Below are 22,269 nucleotides of genomic sequence, written 5' to 3'. Positions count from 1 at the left end.
TTTCATGAAAATTAATTGCAACATTTTGGAAGCCTAAATGTCTTATTCGACGTTTGGTTGTACTTAGCTCCACCCTCTAGAGCAGGGGTGTCCACACTTTTTCGGCTTGCGAGCTACTTTTAAAATGACCAAGTCAAAATGATCTACCTACATTAAAAATGCTAAATATCTATTTATTTCTATATATATATATACTGAGTATACTTTATATTTACAATATATGTTGGCGCACCTTGCATAACTGCATGAACCCTTGGCACAATACAATGGCACAATACAATTCTGTACATGTTTGGTCATCAGCTTACTCTGATGACTTGCACTGAATGGAATCAACCAGGTTTAAATATTCCGGACAGTAGCTGCTGGTCGCCAGCCTCAAGCAGACTTCTATGATCATCAGTCATGGTGGAACGATATTTGGACTAAATATTCTTCATGTGGGAAAAGGCTGACTCACATAAATAAGTAGAGCCGAATAATGCAGTCAAGAAAGTGGCACATTTCCTCATGTTTGGTTACTAAAACTGTCCATGACAGCGTTGACATTTTTAATGCGAGTGAATCAACCTCAATATCTTCCTGAAATTTGCAGCACATAAATGTAGCGACTGGCTCGAGTAAAGCAAAGTCTTGAAAGCGTTTGTCAAACTCTGACACACTTGTCAATCTGCTCTGTGTAGCGCGCACTGTCAAGTTGCGCACGCGCCTTCCGTTGCGTCTCCAGCTCTGACGCGAGGTTTTGGAAGTTCCCCAAATCATGGCGCTGCAGCTTTAGCTTCTTTAGTAGAAATAAATTGGAAAGCTAACTAATTAGCTTGCGGAGTTTTGCAGTAGCTCACGTTGTTGATCGCGCATACGTGGTGACTCGTGTGGTAGAAAAGACGTGATCTCAGACTGGCTGCACTGTATGTCAATCAAGTGGCAAATGCCATGAGGACATCACATTTATTTTGAATGGCATGCGATCTACCGGCACTACCTCCGCGATCGATCGACGTATTGGGCACCCCTGCTCTAGAGTCGCATCTTGTTTCAAAAAAACAAGACGACGATAAAAATGTCGAATTCAAGGATTCAAAATCGTAGGCCACAAACCAATAGGTGCCTGTTGTACTGGCTGTGCAAACGGATTGCTCACTGGGACCATACATCTAAATCTATGTGCACTGTCATAGATTTGACTGTCCATGCAATGTACAAGGATAACCTCGCTTGCAGGATGACCCTGCAGTCTCAGCACCTGTTTATTATTCCTGTTTATTGTGTTCTGTGGTTTATAAACTGCCATCACGTAAATTTGATACATATTCCAGCAATAGCTTAATTGTTGTTTTCAATCAGCCTCCAACAATAAAAAAGCAGAACATAAAAACATCCCATAAGATGGATAGCACAAAATTAATTATTGTCCCAAGGCCTTCCTTGATATGTCTGATGCAGAAAAACGAATTTAACAAAGTATCACTAAAACAAAAAATATATACATATATATATGTATACATATATATATATGTATACATATATATATATATATGTATACATATATATATATATATATACATACATATAAATACATCATATATATATATATATATATAAATACATATATATACACATACATATACAGTATACACATGTACATATATATGTATGTATGTATATGTATGTACGTATATATGTACATAATATACAATATTTATATATATATATATAGGGGCTGAGGTGTGGTTGCCTTTTTTGATTCAAGCCCGAGCCCTTCACACGTTTGGGCACGCGCCTGACACATGACCCCCCCCCCCCCCCCCCCCATGCATGGTAAACAAACGTGAACGACTGTATTTTATACGTGTGAGTAATGCAATGCAAGCGTTCAACTGTACATTTTATTTCCGAGTGGTATATTTAGGTAATTTCAAGAGGACACCCAGTCCTGTTTACATGTTACACATGGCCCGCTCTGCCCCTCCCCCCTCATGACTTTTCTCAATCCGCTGCCAAAATATGTGAAAGTCAATCCGAGCCCTGTTGGCTCAGCTCGGCGAGCGTGTTATTTTAAAACTGGACAGCCATCATGGCAGGGGCACCGAGCAGCTCTACCGGACTCCACGAGGATCCACCCTGTAATCCGTGAAAACGACGCTTCTGTAAAAGAGAAACTCGAGCGAGGGATTCTGTGCTTTTTTTCATCCCGCCCCGTCTAGCCTTTTGGATGTCGCTCCCGGTGGTGCTGCCGGGGTCTTGCTGTCCGGTCATCGGGGCTCCAATGCTCGCCGAGCAGCCTTACCGAAACCGACCGCGTGGCTTGTCCACCTCTTCGCGGATCACCAGCGGCAGCGGCAGCGGCGGCTCTCGGCTGCTGCTGCCCGGGCGGCCGCTGCTCTCGCTAGGCTTGTTGCAGCTGCTGCTCGGCGGCTCCATGGTGGCGCTGTGCTTCGGAGCTCTATCCCTTAGCAACTCGCCCCCTATACGGAACTCCTGTCCCTTCTGGGCGGGCTCCTCGGTGAGTTAGCCACGGGCTCGTGTATCACTCGTCGGTGTGCATGGCGTTTCATGTTTTACGGACAACCGTGACTCTTAACTTTTGTCGCTTGCTAAGAGCTCAACATAAGCTATATATATAGATATGTATATCTATATGTATAGGTATAAATAAATAAACAGTGACAAACGTGTTCTATTTACCTTTTCAAAAGGGAAAACCACAACTATGTAATGATGTTGTAACGCCAAAGCATATGCCTGTTTTCAATGAATTCCATTAAAACTGTTACTCAGTCTGGTATCAATATGAAACTGTGAATCTGCGCAGTTTTCAGACTCTCCTGACTGCTATGAAGATGACTGTCAGATCAACAACCTACAGTAGTGGGACAATCTGATAGGCTGTAGCAGCAGATTGTCCAAACTTATTTGGAAGAGTAAACAAAGCCAAATATATATACGTATATATTTTTGTACCGTAGTTAGTAGTTAGAAACACAAAGTTGTTTTTCTGTGGGATGAGGGCAGTAGTCAAGGTGCTCCTGCTTTCATTTTGGCATCCAACTAAAGTGATGCAGGTAGTCTGGATGAACTTGCAGTTTGACTTGTAGGCTGCTGAGAAGGACTTGAGACTTGACTTGCCTAGACTGACGTACAACTTGCTTTGACAGGACGTGTTGGTTTGACTTCTTTAAATGCGAATGTCATTTTAACGGGTATCATTCAGACCCGTTAGACATGCAGCTTGACTTGCCAGTTACTTATATGGACTTGGTGCTTGGGCTTGAGACCGATCGAGATAGACTATGTACTCGACGCAGCTACCATGAAATGAACAATATAGATAAAGAAGGTGCTGAATGGAATAATCGTCGAAAGGATTCAAAGCTGTGCTAGTTTTCTTTTTCCATTGCAAACTCCTCAAAAACTCATGATGGCTGCCTTTACATTTATATTTTTACTCAATAAAGGCTGGGTTTGTAATATTTTGCAATTTAAAAAAATATTTTTGTTGAAATTGGCATTACTTCCTGAAAGCAATGTCTTGGCGACTTTCTTGCCAGATTCAGCATTTTTTTTGGAGCTGGTGCTGCTAGCTGCTTTTATTGGAAAATAGTTGGCAACACTGGACTGGGTTTTTAGGTTGGATCATTTTTCAAATGTAGAGTAATCTTGTTAGGTTTTCAAGATTACCAATCCTGCCTTTAAGCAAGATGTGAATGTGGGACAGGTGTGCATTATTTCACTTTTGATGGAGCTGAGCCAGCATTTTCCTCTTGCTCCCTGTCTATATTCAAAGCTAGGTGTAACACATCATGGAAACACAGCGGTACGATGGCAAACAAAGCTCATTTCAGCTCAAAACACTGGACTATTCCTTTAAGTGGCTAAACTGTCAACCCCTTTTTGATCACTAGTTGAATTATATGGCATTATGTCCAAATCATATGTTCATGGCAAATGAGAAATTCTTGTTTGAAGTGAGTGTTGCTGTTAAAATCCCCCCCAGTGTCCCGCCGGCTCGTCTTCCACTCACACATCATCTCACTCTAGCTGCATTAAATTCCCTCACCTCCTGCAGCGGATCTCCTCTTGGCTCGTATTATATATCTCCATCAATTCAAAGCTATTTAAGGACAAAGCCTATCCGCTCCAGCTCTCCAGCCTCTGCAGCAACATTCCTGTGTTTCACGCCGGGTGTTACACAGTATAGTATGCGTATTGTGTTACAGTACGGCAGTGATTTAGTGGATCAGTATGCTTGGCGGCAGCCGAACACGGAAGGTGGTGGACTGTATTATAGCGGAGGGAGGAGGAAGCTGTGCATTTGTTGAAGGGAATTGAATGGTGGAAAATACAAAACGGAAGACTAAGACAACAACATGATTTGCAGAACTTGACATGATAGATTACAAAACAAAAAAGGATGAAATAATATTGTAATAACATCTTCCAGTTACTGTGAATTAAATGAGGAAAAAAATGTAAGTGGGAACCTTTTAAATATGGTAACCATCTAAGTCTATACATAGGATCTTAACTTTCGGACAGGCTGCCATGCTCTTTCGATTTTTGCAGAATGGATAATTTATTATGTATCTATTATAGTTTGTTATGTCTCCAGTACAATTTCGGAGTCTAAATCAATGTGAGGTTGAAATGGGATCATAGAACATTTTTTTACTAAATAAAGTTTATTTTTATTTAGTGTGGTCACTTTTACTGCTGATTTTCTTGCGATTAGTATAGTTCCAGTTGTTCCAGTGGGTGAGGTCTTTCTCAATGCTTTTTTAATTACGGATTCAATAATGGAATGTAACTCAGAAGGAATACCTCTGACAACTTGGTAGTAGAAATATGGATTCCAAGGTATTTAATGGTACCTGATTATTATTTTTTAAGACACAGCATTCCAGTTTTTTTTCGCAGAGTGGTTGAATTTTTGATTTAGACCAGTTTACGGAATGATAAGACATTTTTGAGAATATGGCTACGGGATTGAAGACGTCTGGAAGGGCTGTGGAGGGATTTGTTAGGTATAGCAGGATGTCATCTGCATATAAACCGATTTTGTGGGAAAAATGTCTTGCTTGTATGCCTGTGATATGAGTGTTCTTCCAACTTTATGAATTTCGATTAAAAATGGTTCGATAATGGAGAAAGTGGACATGCTTGTCTTGTCCCCCACTGCATTGTGAAGCGTTGAGAGGTGTGATTGTTGGTTATTAACTGATGAAGATGGTGAGTTGTAAAGAGTTTTCATCCACAAACACATTTTTTGAGGGTTATGAAAAGAAATGTCCAGTTGACTTTATCAAAGGCCTTTTCTGCATCCAGTGGTGTAATTATAGTATTGAAGTGGTTTCTATGGGATAAACTGATGAGGTTGAATAGAGGCCACGTGTTGGTGGATGAGTGTCTGTCCTTTGTGAACTGGTTGGTCTGGGTGGATTGATAAAGATCTGTGCTTCATTAATGTTTTTTAGGTCACAGTTAATCAGGCGTATAGGTCTATAGCTGGAGGTGTGTAGCTCATAGAAATAGAATAGTAGTAGAAAAAACATTCCCATTCAAATCAACGTAGCAGGATGGTCAGAGCGGTGAGCATTTTTATGTGTACTGTTGCCATTGCGACCGTTGTAGCGGGCTAACCTCTCTATATATTAAACCAACTTTGGGTAAGTCGTGGACTCACTGAGGTGAAGTTTTTCAGTAAAGACTGAAACAAACAGTGGAGTAATGTTGCGACGCATCGAGAACCAGAGTAAATTAGTACAACTTAATGCTTCATCCACACACTGGGTAGCCATCAGTAACAGGTAATACATTGTTGGAGAAGAAGGCTTTCCTGAGTTCCTCTGAGGTTGCTGGTTGGTCTGACCTGTGGATATTTGGACATTTGTTTTTGTCTCTTCAACTGATTAGCGAAGAGTTTACCATTGTTATTTTTCTTGTTCTTGTTTTTTACTTATGTTTGGAATATTAAATGATATATCCCTTAAGAACTGTTTTAGCTGTTTCCCAATGTACTGTTTGTGGCCTAAAAGGCTCGAGAAAGACACCAAAGGAAATCTGGCCAATTTATGGTACCGACCCCTATTTACGACCATCGTCCGACATTCCAGGAAATGGCCCTTTGAACTCAAAACGACAAAAGGAACAACTGTGGTACAAAGGAGTTCATTTCATGTTATCAATCAGCTGAGAATCCCTCATATGTTGAGGGGGATTCTCAGGGGAAACACAGCATAGAGAATAGCACCTGGTACCAAAAGCGAGTTGAATCTGCTGCATTTGAACCAGTGAACCACCAAAATCCTCCTTTCCTTAAAGTACGCTTGGTGCTCTCTTACAATCCATGGGTTCTCCTATCACTCCTTTGCCAATGACACCCAGCTATTTGACGTTGATGCTTGCCTGATCTCGTAGAGGATATCTAACTCCCACTCATTCTCAACTTGACAAGACAGAGTTTGTGATCCTGTCCACCATTGACAACACTGTGGGTGTGCCAACTCGGAAGGCGAGGAACCCTGGGAGTGACCCTGGATGTCAAACTGTTGTTCTCTGCAAGGAGTAGCCCTCTCCTGTTGATTCCTCTATTTCAAGATCAGGATCTGCAACAAGATTTTGGAAGTGTTTCCGGTTTCTGTTTGTTTCTGCTTCGGTCAAATGCAGGTACACAGTTCGCATGGAGAGCAGAAGAGGCGGAAGGCATTCGGCAAAATGCAATCTCGTAACCAAACCAGCTATCGTCTGATGATGATTTAGCTTTTTGTATTGTTTTAAAATTGGCATGTGAAACAATCTGGTCGTCTCTTGACTCCAACTACAGTCTCACATCTGAAGTTGCAAATCGGAAAGTAAACAACAAGCAGGGCACGGAGAAGAAAGTCCTGGCACGGATATCCGCCGGCTAAACCGGAACTCTAGAGATGTAGCCCCTCTTACCCAGGGGCTTATCCGTCGCCAGACTGATAACCGATCAGATTGCACAGTGATGGACTGAACTCCCTGGACTCTTGTATTACAGTTTGTTAGATATGTGCATGGGTGTTTGTTTGTTTAATTCTGTGTTGTATATTTTTCTGTTGCACCACACGAACATTTATTTTCTCCGTTTGTGTCCAGGTCATACTGTCAGGCATCGTAGGCCTCACAACATGGAGAAGGCCCATGCTGTTACTGGTGAGCTTTGGTCTTGGTTTCCTTCTGTAAAGCAATGATTGCATGATATTGTGTTGATATTGTGTTGCCTGTAAAGTCGGCAGGAGATGAAAATGTAGAAACAGAGATTGAGTCATAGTGAAGTCAATCACGACACCTGTGGTTACCATGGTGTTTAGTGATACAATAAACAGTGGTTGAGCAGCTGCTCTGTCAGTAATCCAACGCTGTGCTTCCTGTGACTGCTTCACAATAAAAGCCACCTCGTTGTTCTCCCCAGTTCTTTTAATTTGAAGCAGCAGCTATAGGACATGCGAACAGAGTGAGACTGATTTATACATTATGACTGGCCCACTGTACATTATCCCTTGTATATTATGAATTATTCCCAGATGGATAGACCTATTTGTTATGTGTAGAGGATGTGTGTGTGTGTGTGTGTGTGTGTTGCTGTCCTGGGTGCTGAAACGCAGGGCAAGAGATCGATAGACAGACAAAGTGGGTATTTTATTTTAAGGTCAATTTGTTTTTATGGGATATCGCTGTAGCGTTTGCGTCATGCGTGAGAGAGATTGCTACAGCGGGCCTGTACTTTTGGTGACGTATAGCGCAATCACGCATGGCCCGTAGACACAAATGGCTCCGTTGGGCCGACAGGTTGCTGATGTAACGTGTCTTAATGACGAATGCCGGTTCAGCCAGTTTGCATAACATCAAACTGGTGTAAGCTCGTGCACCGGACCGAACGAGCAAAACCAGAAATCAACCCAACTCCAGTGTGTAGGATCACTGTCTGCCAGAAGTGTACTTTTGTAGAAAAATATTTATTTTAGATCGAAGTAGGAAATAAGAATCTTGTTTCTTGCATGAATACATTTCTTTCTCCCACCCGTAACCTTATAATCCCAGGGCGTTGCGAGTGTTTTGCGAAGAAGAGCGTCATATAAATCACTTTTCTGAAACGAATACAATGAATTTTACCCACATGCTATATTACATTACAGTCACTATATACCTACTTAACGACGAGATTCTGACCAAAATACAAAAAAAGTAATTTCACTCACTCAAAACACAATTATACACAAAGTAATATATAAACTACCAAGTTCCAGCACAATACCACGTATTTTTCGGTGAGCTACGCACTCCGAATGCAGATATCATCACAAAAAAAGAGACCGTCATGGCCGACGGTAGCTTAGCAAGCATGAGAATTCCACCCTGAATCCGCAGATATCTTCCATATTTCTCTCCTTCAAACCGCTCAAACGTTACACTGTGGAACACACACAACAACAATCAAACCACAGAGCAACACATTTGAAACGCACCGTACCTTGAGCTGGTTTTATGCACGAAAAACTCTGTAAATCCGCTTAAATCCTTTCGCTACATATGCACCCGGTCCCTCTCTTTCGTTTGAGAGTAAAATAGAGATAATCAAGGCATTTATGCATAGGTAGTCCTCCTTATACTTTTCAGCGAATCATTTCGACACTCGGTCTGTTGTGCCACTCTTTTGGAGTTTTAGTGGCTAAAAAGTCTGTCAATCACCTGACTGACCGACCCACTGCATTCTAAACTCATTTCCGCATATCACATGTGCAAATCGACCAATCATAGGCTTCGAAAACTGCCAATACACACACTGGGTGCGACGAAGAAATCACATAAAACACATAAATCAGGCCCCTGAGAGGTCAAAAATGGTTCAAAATGATGCCAAACTGCGGTATTAGATAGATTGAACCCTATTAGTGATAAACAAGTGAAATATATAGTTATATAGTATATAAAATTAGAATAGAACAGCTGGAAACCTGGTGCCAAAATTCAGAAAATTCAGAATTTTGGCTTGACCTGGCATGAACTCTCTGTACTCCAACCTCTATAAACTTGGCCTGCTTCACTTTATCAAAGCCAATTATTTTTTAAAAAGGACTGCTGACATGTTGTGCTATGATTGTGGAGAGTTTTAGGCTTACTGCTGCATTATTTCAAAGACAAAAGCGCTTTTTTTTCCAGGCGAACCTGAACATTTTCAATTTGAGCTGTGTGTTATATTCATTCAGCATTAACCAGTAACATTTACACTGATATCTACACATATTAACAAACTATCACAAGTGTTAGTGTTATAGCTCCATTGAAATTATTCAAATAGACCTTGTAGTTAGAGAGATAAGCCCCTTTGAGTATGGGTATGACATTTTCGAGCAGAGGCCTCAAAATAGGCTTAGAGGTTAAAAGGTTAATCCAACAGTGCTGAAGAAATTCATACTGACTTGTGTCCTCTAGCATTTCCATTTAAGCCAGAATGTAATAAAATATCTAGAGCACGGAGAGCTCATTGATACCAACAGTTCATTATCTTTAGGAATAAAGTGAGCCTTGTGAAATACTGATTTCTGATTTATTGACCTTGTGGAGTTTAAAGATAACCTGACGGAGTAAGTTATCATGATAGTTAATTTCAATTTTATCATTATTATTTTAATATTACGCAATTCTATATGAAAGTGAAAAGGCAGTAGAGTTGTTCTTATTTTATGCTACACAGAGTAAATTATCATCATGTAGAGTTAAATATAAACACTGAATAGAGTAGAAATCATTTTGAAAAAGGAACTAAGAGTAGATTTAGACTGGGATCTAAAGTTATCTTTTTTAGAATAACATTTTATTTAATTTGAGTTAAATTTAAACTGTTTCGGCTTGCCAAAATTAGCATTCCATTTTATATCAAAATGTATGGCCAAAATAATAACTCAAAGCTTAAAAAACAGTAGTCCATAAACCAATGGGTGACGTCACGGTAACTTTGTCCACTGCCAGTCTATGGTTCAAGGACAGGAGGACACACACCGACTTATAAATAGCTATCTCCACCCGTCTGACAAAATGATCTCAAGTCAAAGGTACACTGTCTCATTCTCTCACACCTCCAGCTTCGTCTTACACAACCGTGGGCCATCAGAAAACAAATGTGCAAAACTTAATTATATCTGCCTCCCCTAGCAGATTTGAGAGACTCATTAATAAATTCTAAATATATCTAGCGCTCTGAGAGTGCGCGTTCTTATGTGGGTGCTCTTATTAATACATGTAATCTTCCATTTTTAAACAGTAGCATTATATTGTTTGTGTATGTTAAGGCCCACCGCCAAGATGCTGCACCAATGGTCCATTTGGATAGTGCATAGCCTACATGGTTATTGATTCACTTGTCGACACATCAAACCGCCGAGCTACCACCCGAACCCCATCACCATTTTCCGGCGGCTGAACTGCTCTGGCAACCTCGGTCTGGTCCAAATGCCGTCCGGCACCACCAACAATCATCAGATATCCAGCAAACGTAATCAATACAGAAAACGTCATCCTATACTCATAGACTGGATCGTTAGCTGGTGAAAGTAACACATGTTCCATTCCTTATGGATCATACAGCCACACCTGTAGGCATACACCTGTAGTCCCGCTTCAGATCATTCAAATATGAACTCTTCTGGCAATCACACAAAGAGTGCACAAAAATGACACTTTTATGGCAGACCAGGTGTGCCATTCTAGAACATATGTTCCTTTAAGTTTTTTGACTAGTGTGCTTAAATGTTCAGGCAGATCAGTTACGTCACTGAATGTCACCATGTACTCTGCGCGGCCAGAGATGGGCAGTATTTCTATTACTTGTATTTGAAATACGTATTTCAATTACTTTTGAGTATTTTGTAATTTGTATTTGATAGGGCCGATTAAAAATCGAACGTAATTTGTAACAAAATACTTTAGATTGGAGTAATTTTGTATTTAAAATACTCAAAATACTTTCTCCACGAATCAAAAAACAGTTCACGAGTTCAGTCTTCAGATCTTCATGTTCAACGGATTGTCTGTCAAGTTAAATATTTTATCTGAGTGTGACAGATGTCAACTAGCTTGATGTATAACTTATGTCTGGGTCTGGCTACATAGCCTATTGTATGGTGATGGTTATAATATCAAGCTAGCGATCGATGCTAATGATGCTAGCATGCTGTCGAGGCTAGTGCATAGCCAGTGTTTAGCAAGTTAACTTATCAGTCGAGTAGCTAGCTATAGGAAGAGGGAGATTGGGAGCTTGTATGTCATATGTGATGAATATTTTCTTGTTAATACAAAACAAAGTTTATGGGCTGTTAAGTCCCATTAATACAAACATATATATACATTATCAATCAAGTTGTTGTCTTTTAATAGCTTTGCTTAGTTACACTGACATTCTGTGACTGTTCTTTCTTTTTGTGGGGTTCACCAGAGCTTTGTGTACATTATATAAACCTGAATGCTCTGCTATACCACATTGTGAGTAAACAGAAAATCCAGAAAAAAGAATTTCCTATATTTTAAATACAAAATACATGTATTTTGTTACATTTTCTGGCACCAGTATTTTGTATTTTGTTGTCAAAATACATTTTGATGTATTTTTGCCCATCTCTGTGCGCGGCGTTACGCCAGACTCAGCTTGTGCTTATTTACGAAATGTAAATTTGCGCAAATGCCATGTCACCTGGAAAAGTATTTCACAAGACATGGCTCGAGAAAGACCAGGATCCCTCACTGTACTTTTAATCTCTACCAGTGGAGCGGAGGGGCCCCGGACATTTCCCAATGCTCCTGGCCCCGGCAGCCCAGAAACCTCACCAAACTAAAAAAAAGTTTACTTTAAAATTGTGTCTTTAGAACTAATTTCTTCTGTAGCATATACATTTAAATAAGCTAGATGTTTTTCTCCTGCACCCCACCACTTGTGCAACATCAGAAGCTACTCTTTGTATGTCTCGGTCTTAATCTGTTGCATGTTTTCACACAAAAGGAGCGTCATGCGCACAGTTTTATCACTGCTGAATATTTGACGAGCGTTTTGTTTTACATTTGATGTAGTCTTGATGTTGGGTGGTCATTTACATTTCAAACAAGTTGTAGGTCTAGTTCTATCGTCTAGTAAATTGTAGCATACCAGTCAACTTAAATCAAATAAAACATAATTGTGGCTGGTGAAAATTTGGGAAAACCACTAACCACAGTGGCTGGTATGGAAAAAAAAGTGAATTTCAAGCTTAAGATATACTGAAGAGTTTCACATGGATTCTTTCAGACGTTTCAGAGAATCTATGCTCATGAAAGTTTGCCTCAAAGTCCTGGAGATGTTTTGTTAAAAATGTTTATGAACCCTGTTAAAATAGACATGTGAACATTCCTTCTACTGCAAAGATGCCCGATTTCAGTTTGACTATGTCCAAATCGAATGTAATTTCACCTCTCTCACTGTCGTGTCACCGTCTCTCACCATGTGTTTTCATCATGTTTATTCAGTCTATTTCTACAGAATATGTCCACAGGGGTTAAACACACATGTCCAAACCACAATAATCCATCTTCCCTTCCTTTTTCATCCTTCCCCCCCTCTCTCTCCCCGCCCCTCCATCTCCAGGTCAATGTGTTTGTCCTGCTGTCTTTGGTGTGTGTGCTCCTTAACCTGGCTGGATTCATCCTGTGCTGCCAGGGAGCCCAGCTGGTGTCGAGTATGACCAGCTGCCAACTGGTGAGGCTGTTACCCGTTTTGTGTCTTGTCTGGTTTTGTAGATTTCCTGCATCCCCTCTCCTTCACGGCATCTGTGCTTCACTCTGTTCCTCCTGTGGAGAGTCAATGGGATCATCCTTCCTGGTGCGATGTATTTTATGTTGAACCAGTTTACTGAGGAAGAACCAGAAAGGAACCTCCTGTTCTGCCCAGTGAGGTCGATGCAGAAGTGTCTTACAACGTGCATTCTCTCTACTGACCAGCAGGGGGCGACTCCTTTGGTTGCAAAAAGAAGTCTGATTATATAGAAGTCTATGAGAAAGGCCCTAATCCCAAAGGCCCTAGTCCAGAACTCAAGGCTCCAAAACGCCAGTCCACAAACCAATGGGTGACGTCACGATGACTACGTCCACTTCTTATATACAGTCTATGGGAAGAATATTACAGTATTTTTCAACCTGGACCCTGTTTTCCTAGCTTTTTGTAACTAATGGGGACAATCATTTTTTCAAATGGGTCCAGTATTGAGCGAGAGACGGCAGCCGCTAAACGGGCTGCAATATAATCCTGCTGGTCAGTAGGGATAATGCTAATTTTAGGACACTTCTGCATTGTTGTGTTAAATAAATAAAATGTAAAAGTAAACAATGAAAAGTAATTATAAAATATCCACAAAATCATATTATTTTCTGGGCCTCTTTTCTACAAAATGTTCATGTTATTACAGCAGCTTTTTTTGGTTTTTTTTTTCAGCACCAGGGCAGAGCCAGTTATGTGATTGGCTCTCTTCTTGGACAGAGGCAGCAGCAGCCAATCACTATTTGTCTTGATTGACAGATAAAGGCCAGATATGCTACAGCTTTTTGCAGCTGTATATGAATTTAAGGGAAGGATTGAAGGAGGAATTATTTAGAATTAAAATGATCACTCAGTAGAGGTCGGATCTCTCTTCCCTCCCAAACAAAGAGTTGAATCCCACTCAATTGTCCCTTCCCGCCTCCCAGTCAAGATGGCGGCGAAATAATAACAAAAACTGCTATTTATTTATCTTGTAACTTTAGTGGATCATAACATATCGGGGTATGGAATAAATCTGGTTCAAAATGAGATCAAACTTTTCTATGGTTGTCAGTTTTTCGAGCCACGACGAAGAACAAAATGTGGCCTGCAACAGAGGCTCTGCGTGTATATTTCATCTGTATTTCTGATTATTTATTTAATAAAATCTATTTATTCTAATGCATTGATCTTCCTTGAACACACAGTGGTCCGTATGTGTGTATAACTACGTCTGCAGTTTGTCATTGGGCGTATTGTACAGCGTCACTCTTGGCTTTGACCTGGTAACACGAGATCTTTGCAGATCAGGCTGCAGGAAATGTGATGAGTCTTGTTTTTCGGGCCAGAGCTCCTCCGTGTGCCCTTTTGACTCTTCCTGCTGTTGTGTTGTCTTTCCTTCCTCCCTCTGCCAGGCCTCCACTCCCCTCTCTTTCACCGTCACTCTGGTCTCCACACATCTTTTTGTCCATCTGTCCTGTATGTGAGGGTGTTGGAGGTATGAGAATAGACGGGGGTCATGCAGTGTTTCTCACTCTGCTCTGAAAATAGAGGGCTGTGTGTGTGTGTGTGTGTGTGTGTGTGTGTGTGTGTGTGTGTGTGTGTGTGTGTGTGTGTGTGTGTGAGTGTGTGTGTGTGTGTGTGTGGGGGGGGGGGGGGGGCTATTTTCATGTTTATGCAAACTCGAGAGCCTTTGTTAAAAAAAAAAAAAAACATTAATTCCTCAAACTGGATTGAAACATGGCCGCGTGCGCAACCAGACGATAAAATGGGATTAAAGGAAGGGGAAAAAGCTCCTGCCGTTGATGTGCCAGTGAATTATATTGTTCATCATAGTTAAATACCACTAATGTCAACCTTTCGTCTGCATTTTCCTCTACATCTACCGGCTTTAAAGCAGGAAAGAAGTGGAGGTAACGCCTCTAACTTCATTTGATTGGCTGCCTGGGCCCAAGTGTGACATTGACGAATGGTGGGACTCTGCACCTTGCGCTGAAAAGTTTAAAATGAACATGTCATATAACATATACATAGTTCCATGTTTTATATTTTAGACGGCACGTCTTTCTTTCCCTCCCTTCTTTCTTTCTATCCTTCCTTCCCTCCTTCCCTCCTTCCTTCCATATCGCACCTGCTTATCACACCTGAATCTTTCTAAAGTGCGATATGTTCATAATTTTAGCAGAACGTGGTTAGCCTAGCTTAGCATAAAGACTGTAAACATGGGAGAAAAAATATAATTTAGCTGTATATGAAGAAGAGACTTTGATCTTTCTGGGACGTTGTGAATTCAGAAATGTTTTAAATCATATCGAAATCAACCTTGTGTGTGTGTGTGTGTGTGTGTGTGTGTGTGTGTGTGTGTGTGTGTGTGTGTGTGTGTGTGTGTGTGTGTGTGTGTGTGTGTGTGTGTGTGTGTGTGTGTGTGTGTGTGTGCGTGCGTGTGTGTGTTGTTTCAGAGTGAGGCTGGAGATGTGTGTTACTGCTGCTCCCTCTCCCCCAGCTCCAAATGTCCAGAAGAGAAGCTGCTGGAGCTCCACCCCGCCCACTCCTGCGGCACCATGAGGGTCCTGCTGAAGGTACACACCTCTATACAATCACTGCTGTGTTCACGGTTAGCCGACCATTAAACGCTTGTTTTTTATGCTGATTCAAACACACCTTCTCTTTGGAAAAGGTGTATGATCCAAATAGTTAATTTCATTTAAAGCATTATTCCATAGTCACTCTTGTGGATGAAAGTGGCAGGAGATTGTGGTCTATCGTCAGTCCAAGATCCAAAAATGGTGCTGGATGTCTGTTTTTCTCTGTAATTAACCAAAAAAGAGTTCATCAGGAGTAAGAAAACAGAAATCAGCTCACAAATTGTCCTAAATTGGTATAAGCTGTGTGAAGATTTCCAAGGTTACTGTAGAATTCTGTGATTCAATATTAAATACATGAATACATAATAAATACATAGAAATAGCTATGAAATAAATCCTGAAATGAATAAATAATGCAATAGATATATAGATGTACTGTAAATATATAAGCCACAGTTCAATTGATAAATAGGTCATTATTTAAGGATGTGTGGTCTGAATCTGTGAGACGCTCCATTCATTTGAATACAACAAAGAGCTGAGAAATAAATGTGGCATTATAAAGTTGAAGTCTCTTTAAATATATAAAAGCAGTCCTTTTTACACAATAAATAAAAGCTTTTTTATTTATACATGTATTAATCAAAGTATATTGACTCATTTATATATATATATATATATATATATATATATATATATATATATATATATATATATTTATATACATTCCTTAATTTATACAATAGAAAATCAAAAGGGTTTCGCCTAGTGCCTACAGAAAATACACACACAATACATAATGTGTATTTCTTATGATTTGACATCTTCTTCCACCTACTCAGCTCCTGCTTATTTTGTGGAGTGACCAAATGTTCGTTTATGCTCAGTGTGGTGACGTTGAGCCGGACACAGGGCCGGCTTCTCAAACGTCTCTGATTAATGTAGCGTCTGACGTGATATAACCTCCTGCAAAGAAATCAACACCCCTCCTGCCTTGTTTGATAAAACCCTCATCCATTTCTGCACCGTGCACGCTGCACTGGGTACAGTGCAACCCTTGTGAATATCGAGCCCTTGGTCTGTTTTTCGACTGTCCACAACAGATAAAATAGTTCTCTCTGCTCCCTTTGAACCGATCTGATTGAGTCTCCTTTGTCTCCCAGAAAGTCTTGTTTGCGCTGTGCGCTCTGAACGCTCTAACCACAGCTGTGTGCCTCATGGCGGCTGCCCTGAGATACCTGCAGATCTTCACCGCGAGAGCACAGTGCCTGGTATGATCACACACCACAGTATAGTGTTGGGCCATTACTACAACGGGTCAGTGTGGCAGCCTCCTGCTTGGGAATATCCAAATCAGGGCTGTCACGATATCAGATTTTCACTGCACAAAAGAATTCACAATAACAATATTATCGTGAGAAAAACAATGCTATCAGTCAAATTCATCTCTCTGAGCCCCAAGCGTTTTTACGCTCCTGTCACATTTCTCTCTCTGTAGCCTTGATTTTCACTGCGATATTTAAGTCCTGCACCTCTATGGAAACAGCACAATCATGGCTAGAAGTAGAGAGAACTCAAACATGTCTTTAGTGCAGAATTACACAGTTATCATGCCATAAATCATAAAAACTAAAAAAACAATGGAATATATGTATACAACATTTTGTGTCCACAAGTGTTACCAATGTAAACAGCCTACCATTCAGTCAAAGCAATCCTCACTTTTCAAAAGAAAAGCATATGAATGCATTTTTCCAAAATGATGAGCTATTCCTTCAACACTAGCAATGATTTGCGACTTTGCGTCCTCAGCTGTCTTCGGGGTTCACACATCTTAAATATAGAGTTTAACATTTTTTTATTGGTAATTATTATTATTATTATTATTAGTAGTAGTAGTAATAAATGTAATTCTGTGTGCTCCTAAAAATGGTCTCAAAGAGTCTTACGTTACCTTGCAGAAGCCCTGTACTAATGTTTAGCATGATGTGTGATGTCACGTGTCCCCTGCTCTGTGATAGGACGAGCACAGGGCCGCTGACGAGGAAAGGGAGGAACCCGCTCAGGTGCCAGACCCGGATGAGTTTGTGGCCCCAGCCCCTCCCCCGTCCTACTTCTCCACTTTCTACTCGTACACGCCACGCTTGGCTCGCCGGTAACCCCCCCAACATACACGCACACACTTTCATCTTTAGTCCTGTTGTTAGTGTCGATGTGTCACACACACAATGGACTCGCTCTCTAACTTGTGTGTTTCAGGATCCTCGGGGACAGCGTGATCCCTCTCCCTCATATCTACGGGGCTCGAATCAAAGGGGTGGAGGTCTTCTGTCCGCTAGACCCCCCGCCTCCGTACGAGGTCGTCGCTGGCAGCTCCACCGATGCAGTCACACAGGTACACACCAAATACAAAGGATTAAAGGAACAGTTCACTCCAAAATAGAAAAAATACATATTTCCTGAGAAATGTGTTTGAATACATTTTGGAGATATCGGCCGTAGAGATGTCTGCCTTCTCTTGAATATAATGGGATTATAAATCACTCGGCTTGTGATGCTAAAAAAAAAGTCAACGGCAATATCTCGATCCAGAAATATCCCGCTTTGCCTTAAAAACATTTTCTAGTTACAAGATGCATTTTTATTATTCTACGTGTGTGAAATTTGAGGGATTATTACAGAACAATACTCCAACAAATAAGGGAAATCAGTGAGATTTCAATGTTACTGAGGGAAACTATGGGTATTAGCCCCCTCTGTTGTATTTTTTTGCCCCCTCTGTGTAAACTTTATGTATCTATAAAAAATAAAACATTATTGGCTGAGATACATGTCCACAGGCACTTACAAAAACTACGTGGCAGGTGGTTGGATGAAGCATCTGTCAATCAAACTTTTACCAAAGTCAGTCGGGGAAAAAGAGCAAACAAATCGCTTCCAGAGGAGAGCCTTCGGTGTCGTTCTTTGCTCTTCTTTCAATAAAGAAATATGTTGTTTGGAACAAACAGTCGCCTCTCCGTGACGTTTCACACACAACCAAGCAACGCCCACAGCTGATTGGTCCGTGCTCAGTGGACACAAACTTACTTACACTTACTTGAAGCCTGAAGAGAGAGCGAGAGAGAGAGTTAATGCAAAACAATGCCCAAAGTTACTTCAGCTTCACGCTCATGAGTTCTGAGTGTAAAGAGATATTTTAATTTGCCAATAAACTGTAACTGCCTACTCAATATTGTTAATTTCAGGAGACAGAGATCGCTCTGAGGGAGTTGACGACGAACCCGACTCCACCAGGAGCATCATCTGTTCCAGGTAGGGGGGGGTGGGCTGACTGGCTGACTGGCTGATCTCTGAACATAAAACTCAGACAACTGCCCTGTGTATCTTTGTACTGCCCTCTGGAACAAAACGCTGAGACAGTGGTAGCCCGGTGTCATTTGTAATAACGGTCAGGCTGCTTCGCTTGTGTAATCAAATTCTATGTAGACATATTTAGCTTTTTTTTATCATTTTTTGTTTTTTCTATTTCCGTTGCTTCCACTCCTCTAAATGTTTATCTGTGTAGGGGCTTCATTGTCTGTGTGGAAGTGCAGTGGAGCTTTACTGTATGTTTGTTTGTGTGTGTGTGTGCGTGTGCTCGTGCCACAGTGTGTTTTCTTGGCTACCTCAGTGTCTATGTTTACATGCACACTCATATTTCACTATTATTCCGAATATGCCAATATTTCGTATTTGATGTGGTTCATGTATACATCATATTCTGTTTGGATATATTGAGTAAGGGCCTTATTCTGAATGGAGTGTTGTCCGAATATAATTTGTATTTGCAGATTCTGGCAGTGAGGGTAAAGTTTGGCTGTGACCTTTTAGATTGTGTGCAGTGTTCAGCTTTAGTAGCTTCTATCTCACTTTGTCTGCTCCCCGGATGATTCTGGTTGATGTTGTCCTTTACTCATCTGATACCTTCAGCTGCTGGTAGAGGTCATGTGATCCCTGCCATATTTGTGACACTCTATGTAAAGCAGGCTCCTTCATGTGTGTGTATCAGACACACCTTTACTGTATTTTTTACAAAAGTATACAGAGAAGTGAAGTCTCTCACTCTAGAGACGAGGAGGAGGGTCTGATTAGAGCGCGTTAACACTCTTTTATTTCATGACGTAGATTAGTCCCAAACGGTCGAGTCTATCTCAGAACTGGTCTTGAAACATTAGGGCTGATTTTAAACAGTTGATGCCGTTTTGAGGCTGTTTTTAATCCTGAAATAAATTTTTCTTTAATGAATTTGGAAAGAAATCCCCATTATTGATGCGTTTCATCACGGTGCAGTTACTCTATAAGTATCTATGGATCTGATTTGTTTCTTCAGAGCATCCACCCATCTTCTGTGACAACTGCCTTTTGTTCTAATAGCACCACCTGTCTGTATTTGGTCTTAGACGGGAGTCCGCAAATGGTATCGGCATCACCAGGCACCAAGCCCCAGATCCTGCCTCCCCCTTCCACACCTCCTCCTCCTCCTCCTCCTCCTCAGCAGCCCTCTCCAGCACTGACCCCATGGAGGAAGGCGAGAATCCAGCGCTCCAACAGTGACCCAGTGTTGATGGACCTCGCTGCTAAAGGTTGGCTTGTCCCCCCCCCCCCATGTGGAATTATGTCATCTTTGGAAGTTGCAACACCGATCAGATGAGATGCGAGATGATTTGCTACATACACAACTGTGACACATCGTGCTGATACAACAGTGGTCAGTGTGTGTAATGGCACTGCGATCTGAGGCAGCACTCCAATCAGACGCTGCAGATTTATCAACATACTGTTTGTGTCCCGCTACCAGGGAATTAATGAACTGAATGAGCAGCTTTTCATACAGTAAATACAAACAGATATGCTCTAAGAATCACTTATGTTAATATGGTGGTTGCACCACTAAAGCTCTGTTTCACACTTCAAGCAGTTTGCGAATGTAGTTGGATATACCGATAACAGGGATTGTTGGGGAACCTGAACCATCTTTTCCCCTCTGCTGTCCGCCGCAGTGCTGAGCAGCAGCGACCCTCCCCCTGCCCCGCCTCCTCAGACCACAGATTCCTCCACCCAGACCTCCCAGCCCACACTGGCCGCCTGCGCCCAGGGCCAGGTCACGCTGCGACGGGGCACCAACAACAACAGTGGCGGCGGCGGTGGCAGGACGCCCCGGCGGCCCCGGCCCTCCTCCATGGTGGACTACCAGAGCTACCGGCACACGCAGCAGCTGGTCAGGAAGATCCTGGAGCAGCCGGCCGCCCAGGGCCTGGCCCCCGAGGTCCAGGACCTGGTGGACAGCATACGGAATGTCCTGCAGTCGGACCAGGAACACATGGAGGAGGCTGTGCGCTGTGCCAGCTACATTGAACAGGTAGGAGTTCATACAGAAACATGTGTCAGTCAAAACTACACATAGTATTAAAATCTTTTAACCATTTGATGGTTAAAGTACTCTTTAACCAGCAACATGTTTCCATTGGTCCGTTATTTAAGAAAAGGCTCAGTAATTTCACAAAACATCTGGTCACTGTAGTTTTTAATCAAACGTTACTCGAACAGGAACATAACACAAATTATTTACGTAATGAAATGTTTTGTTCTGTCGATATTACGAGGTGTCATGAACAATAGTTTCCTGTTGGCTTTCAGGTGTTCACTGATTCACAGATGGGTCCCAGTCAGCCTAAACCGCCCCAGCAGCCAGAGGCCAGTCACTCCCAGACTTTTCCTCGCCCCCCGAGGAGGAGGAGGCCCGGTCTGCTGCACCTGCAGAGCTGCGGGGACCTCAGCTCCTTCACCTGTGAGTCCGTGGAGCAACGAGGAAGCCGCGGAAGAGCGGGGTCGAGGGCGGGCTCAAGAGGGGGTTCAGGGGCGGGGTCAAGGACAGGGTCCCGCCTGGTTCACCCTGAACGCCCACACAGTCTGATCGGAGTCTTTAGAGAGACAGTGCTTTGAGGGACAGCCAATTGTGAAAAAAACAAAACTGTTGAATGGCAACACAGCTGGACGATGCCTTATCTGTTGATGAACTTTGAGAGAAAGCTGTTTAAATCCAACAACTAAAGAGGATCTGAGAATATGTGTGTGAGTTTGTATGAGTGTACTTTGATTTTTTCTTGACAATTTATTGGTGAAATACAGAAAATATGGGCAAAAATACCTTGTATCAAAACATAGAACCCAGCATTCAATGTGTTGTTTGCTATGAGATTTTTTGACATTGTAATAAGTTTGCATTTGTTCCCGTCAACTCAATACAGATATACATGACAGCAATTATTTTATATGAGTCATGGTGTTATTTAATGGTCCGATTGCATTGGCTTCTATATTTTCAGATATTGATAAAATTGTAATTTTTTTGGAGTGTATGATAATAAACTGAACCTTTATCTGTCCTCACCTGTGGATTATCAGTTACTTCGGTTTGTAGTTGCTACCCACACCAGTGAGCTTTGCATCTTTAATTTACTACGAGGAACTTTCATTTTTTTTTGTTGACTTTGGCGGCTCTTAGGACAAAAGCATTAGTGTTTCCGAGCACCAGAGTCCCTTTGGATAACCTCTCATTTAACTGCAGCAGGCGTCTGACAGTCTGCCCCGCTCAGCCCTGGGTCGTGCCTACATTCCCTCCAGCGGGCCTGGCAATGGTAGGAATATTTTGAATTCGGAGCTCCCTTTTTTGAATTTCATCAGAATAAGATAATGTGCATTATAATGTGGTTACATATTATATCAAATATTAGTAAATGATTGCTGAAGTAGGTCTTCCTTTTTCTTTTTTGGCTGCTCAAAGCACCCGTACTGTAACACCACGAATAGACAAGCATCAAGATCCAAGCGGCTTCACGTTATATGGAATGTCAGGTTTCGGTGGTT

At 41.6% G+C, this 22,269-nt stretch overlaps 1 protein-coding gene across 3 annotated transcripts; it reads left to right on the top strand.

Moving 5' to 3' along the window:
* The first annotated feature begins 1,985 nt into the window (after positions 1–1,985).
* fam189a2 (family with sequence similarity 189 member A2) lies at positions 1,986–21,779 on the top strand. 3 transcript variants are annotated; one of them, XM_079160977.1, is made up of 11 exons: positions 1,986–2,503; positions 7,117–7,173; positions 12,632–12,742; positions 15,238–15,357; positions 16,527–16,634; positions 17,385–17,518; positions 17,623–17,758; positions 18,609–18,675; positions 19,803–19,985; positions 20,403–20,761; positions 21,040–21,779. In XM_079160977.1, exons 1-11 carry the CDS (start codon positions 2,213–2,215, stop codon positions 21,343–21,345), a joined length of 1,872 nt encoding a protein of 623 aa, XP_079017103.1. In that variant the 5' UTR covers positions 1,986–2,212; the 3' UTR covers positions 21,346–21,779. The 3 variants fall into 3 exon arrangements, with proteins under 3 accessions (XP_079017103.1, XP_079017104.1, XP_079017105.1); XM_079160978.1 differs by lacking the exon at positions 7,117–7,173; XM_079160979.1 differs by lacking the exon at positions 12,632–12,742.
* Positions 21,780–22,269: the final 490 nt, after the last annotated feature.

This window comes from Pholis gunnellus (assembly GCF_910591455.1).
Source record: "Pholis gunnellus genome assembly, chromosome: 6".
Lineage (NCBI taxonomy): Eukaryota > Metazoa > Chordata > Actinopteri > Perciformes > Pholidae > Pholis > Pholis gunnellus.
The sequence above is the reverse complement of the archived record's forward strand: the minus strand, read 5'-3'. Positions and strand labels throughout refer to the sequence as shown.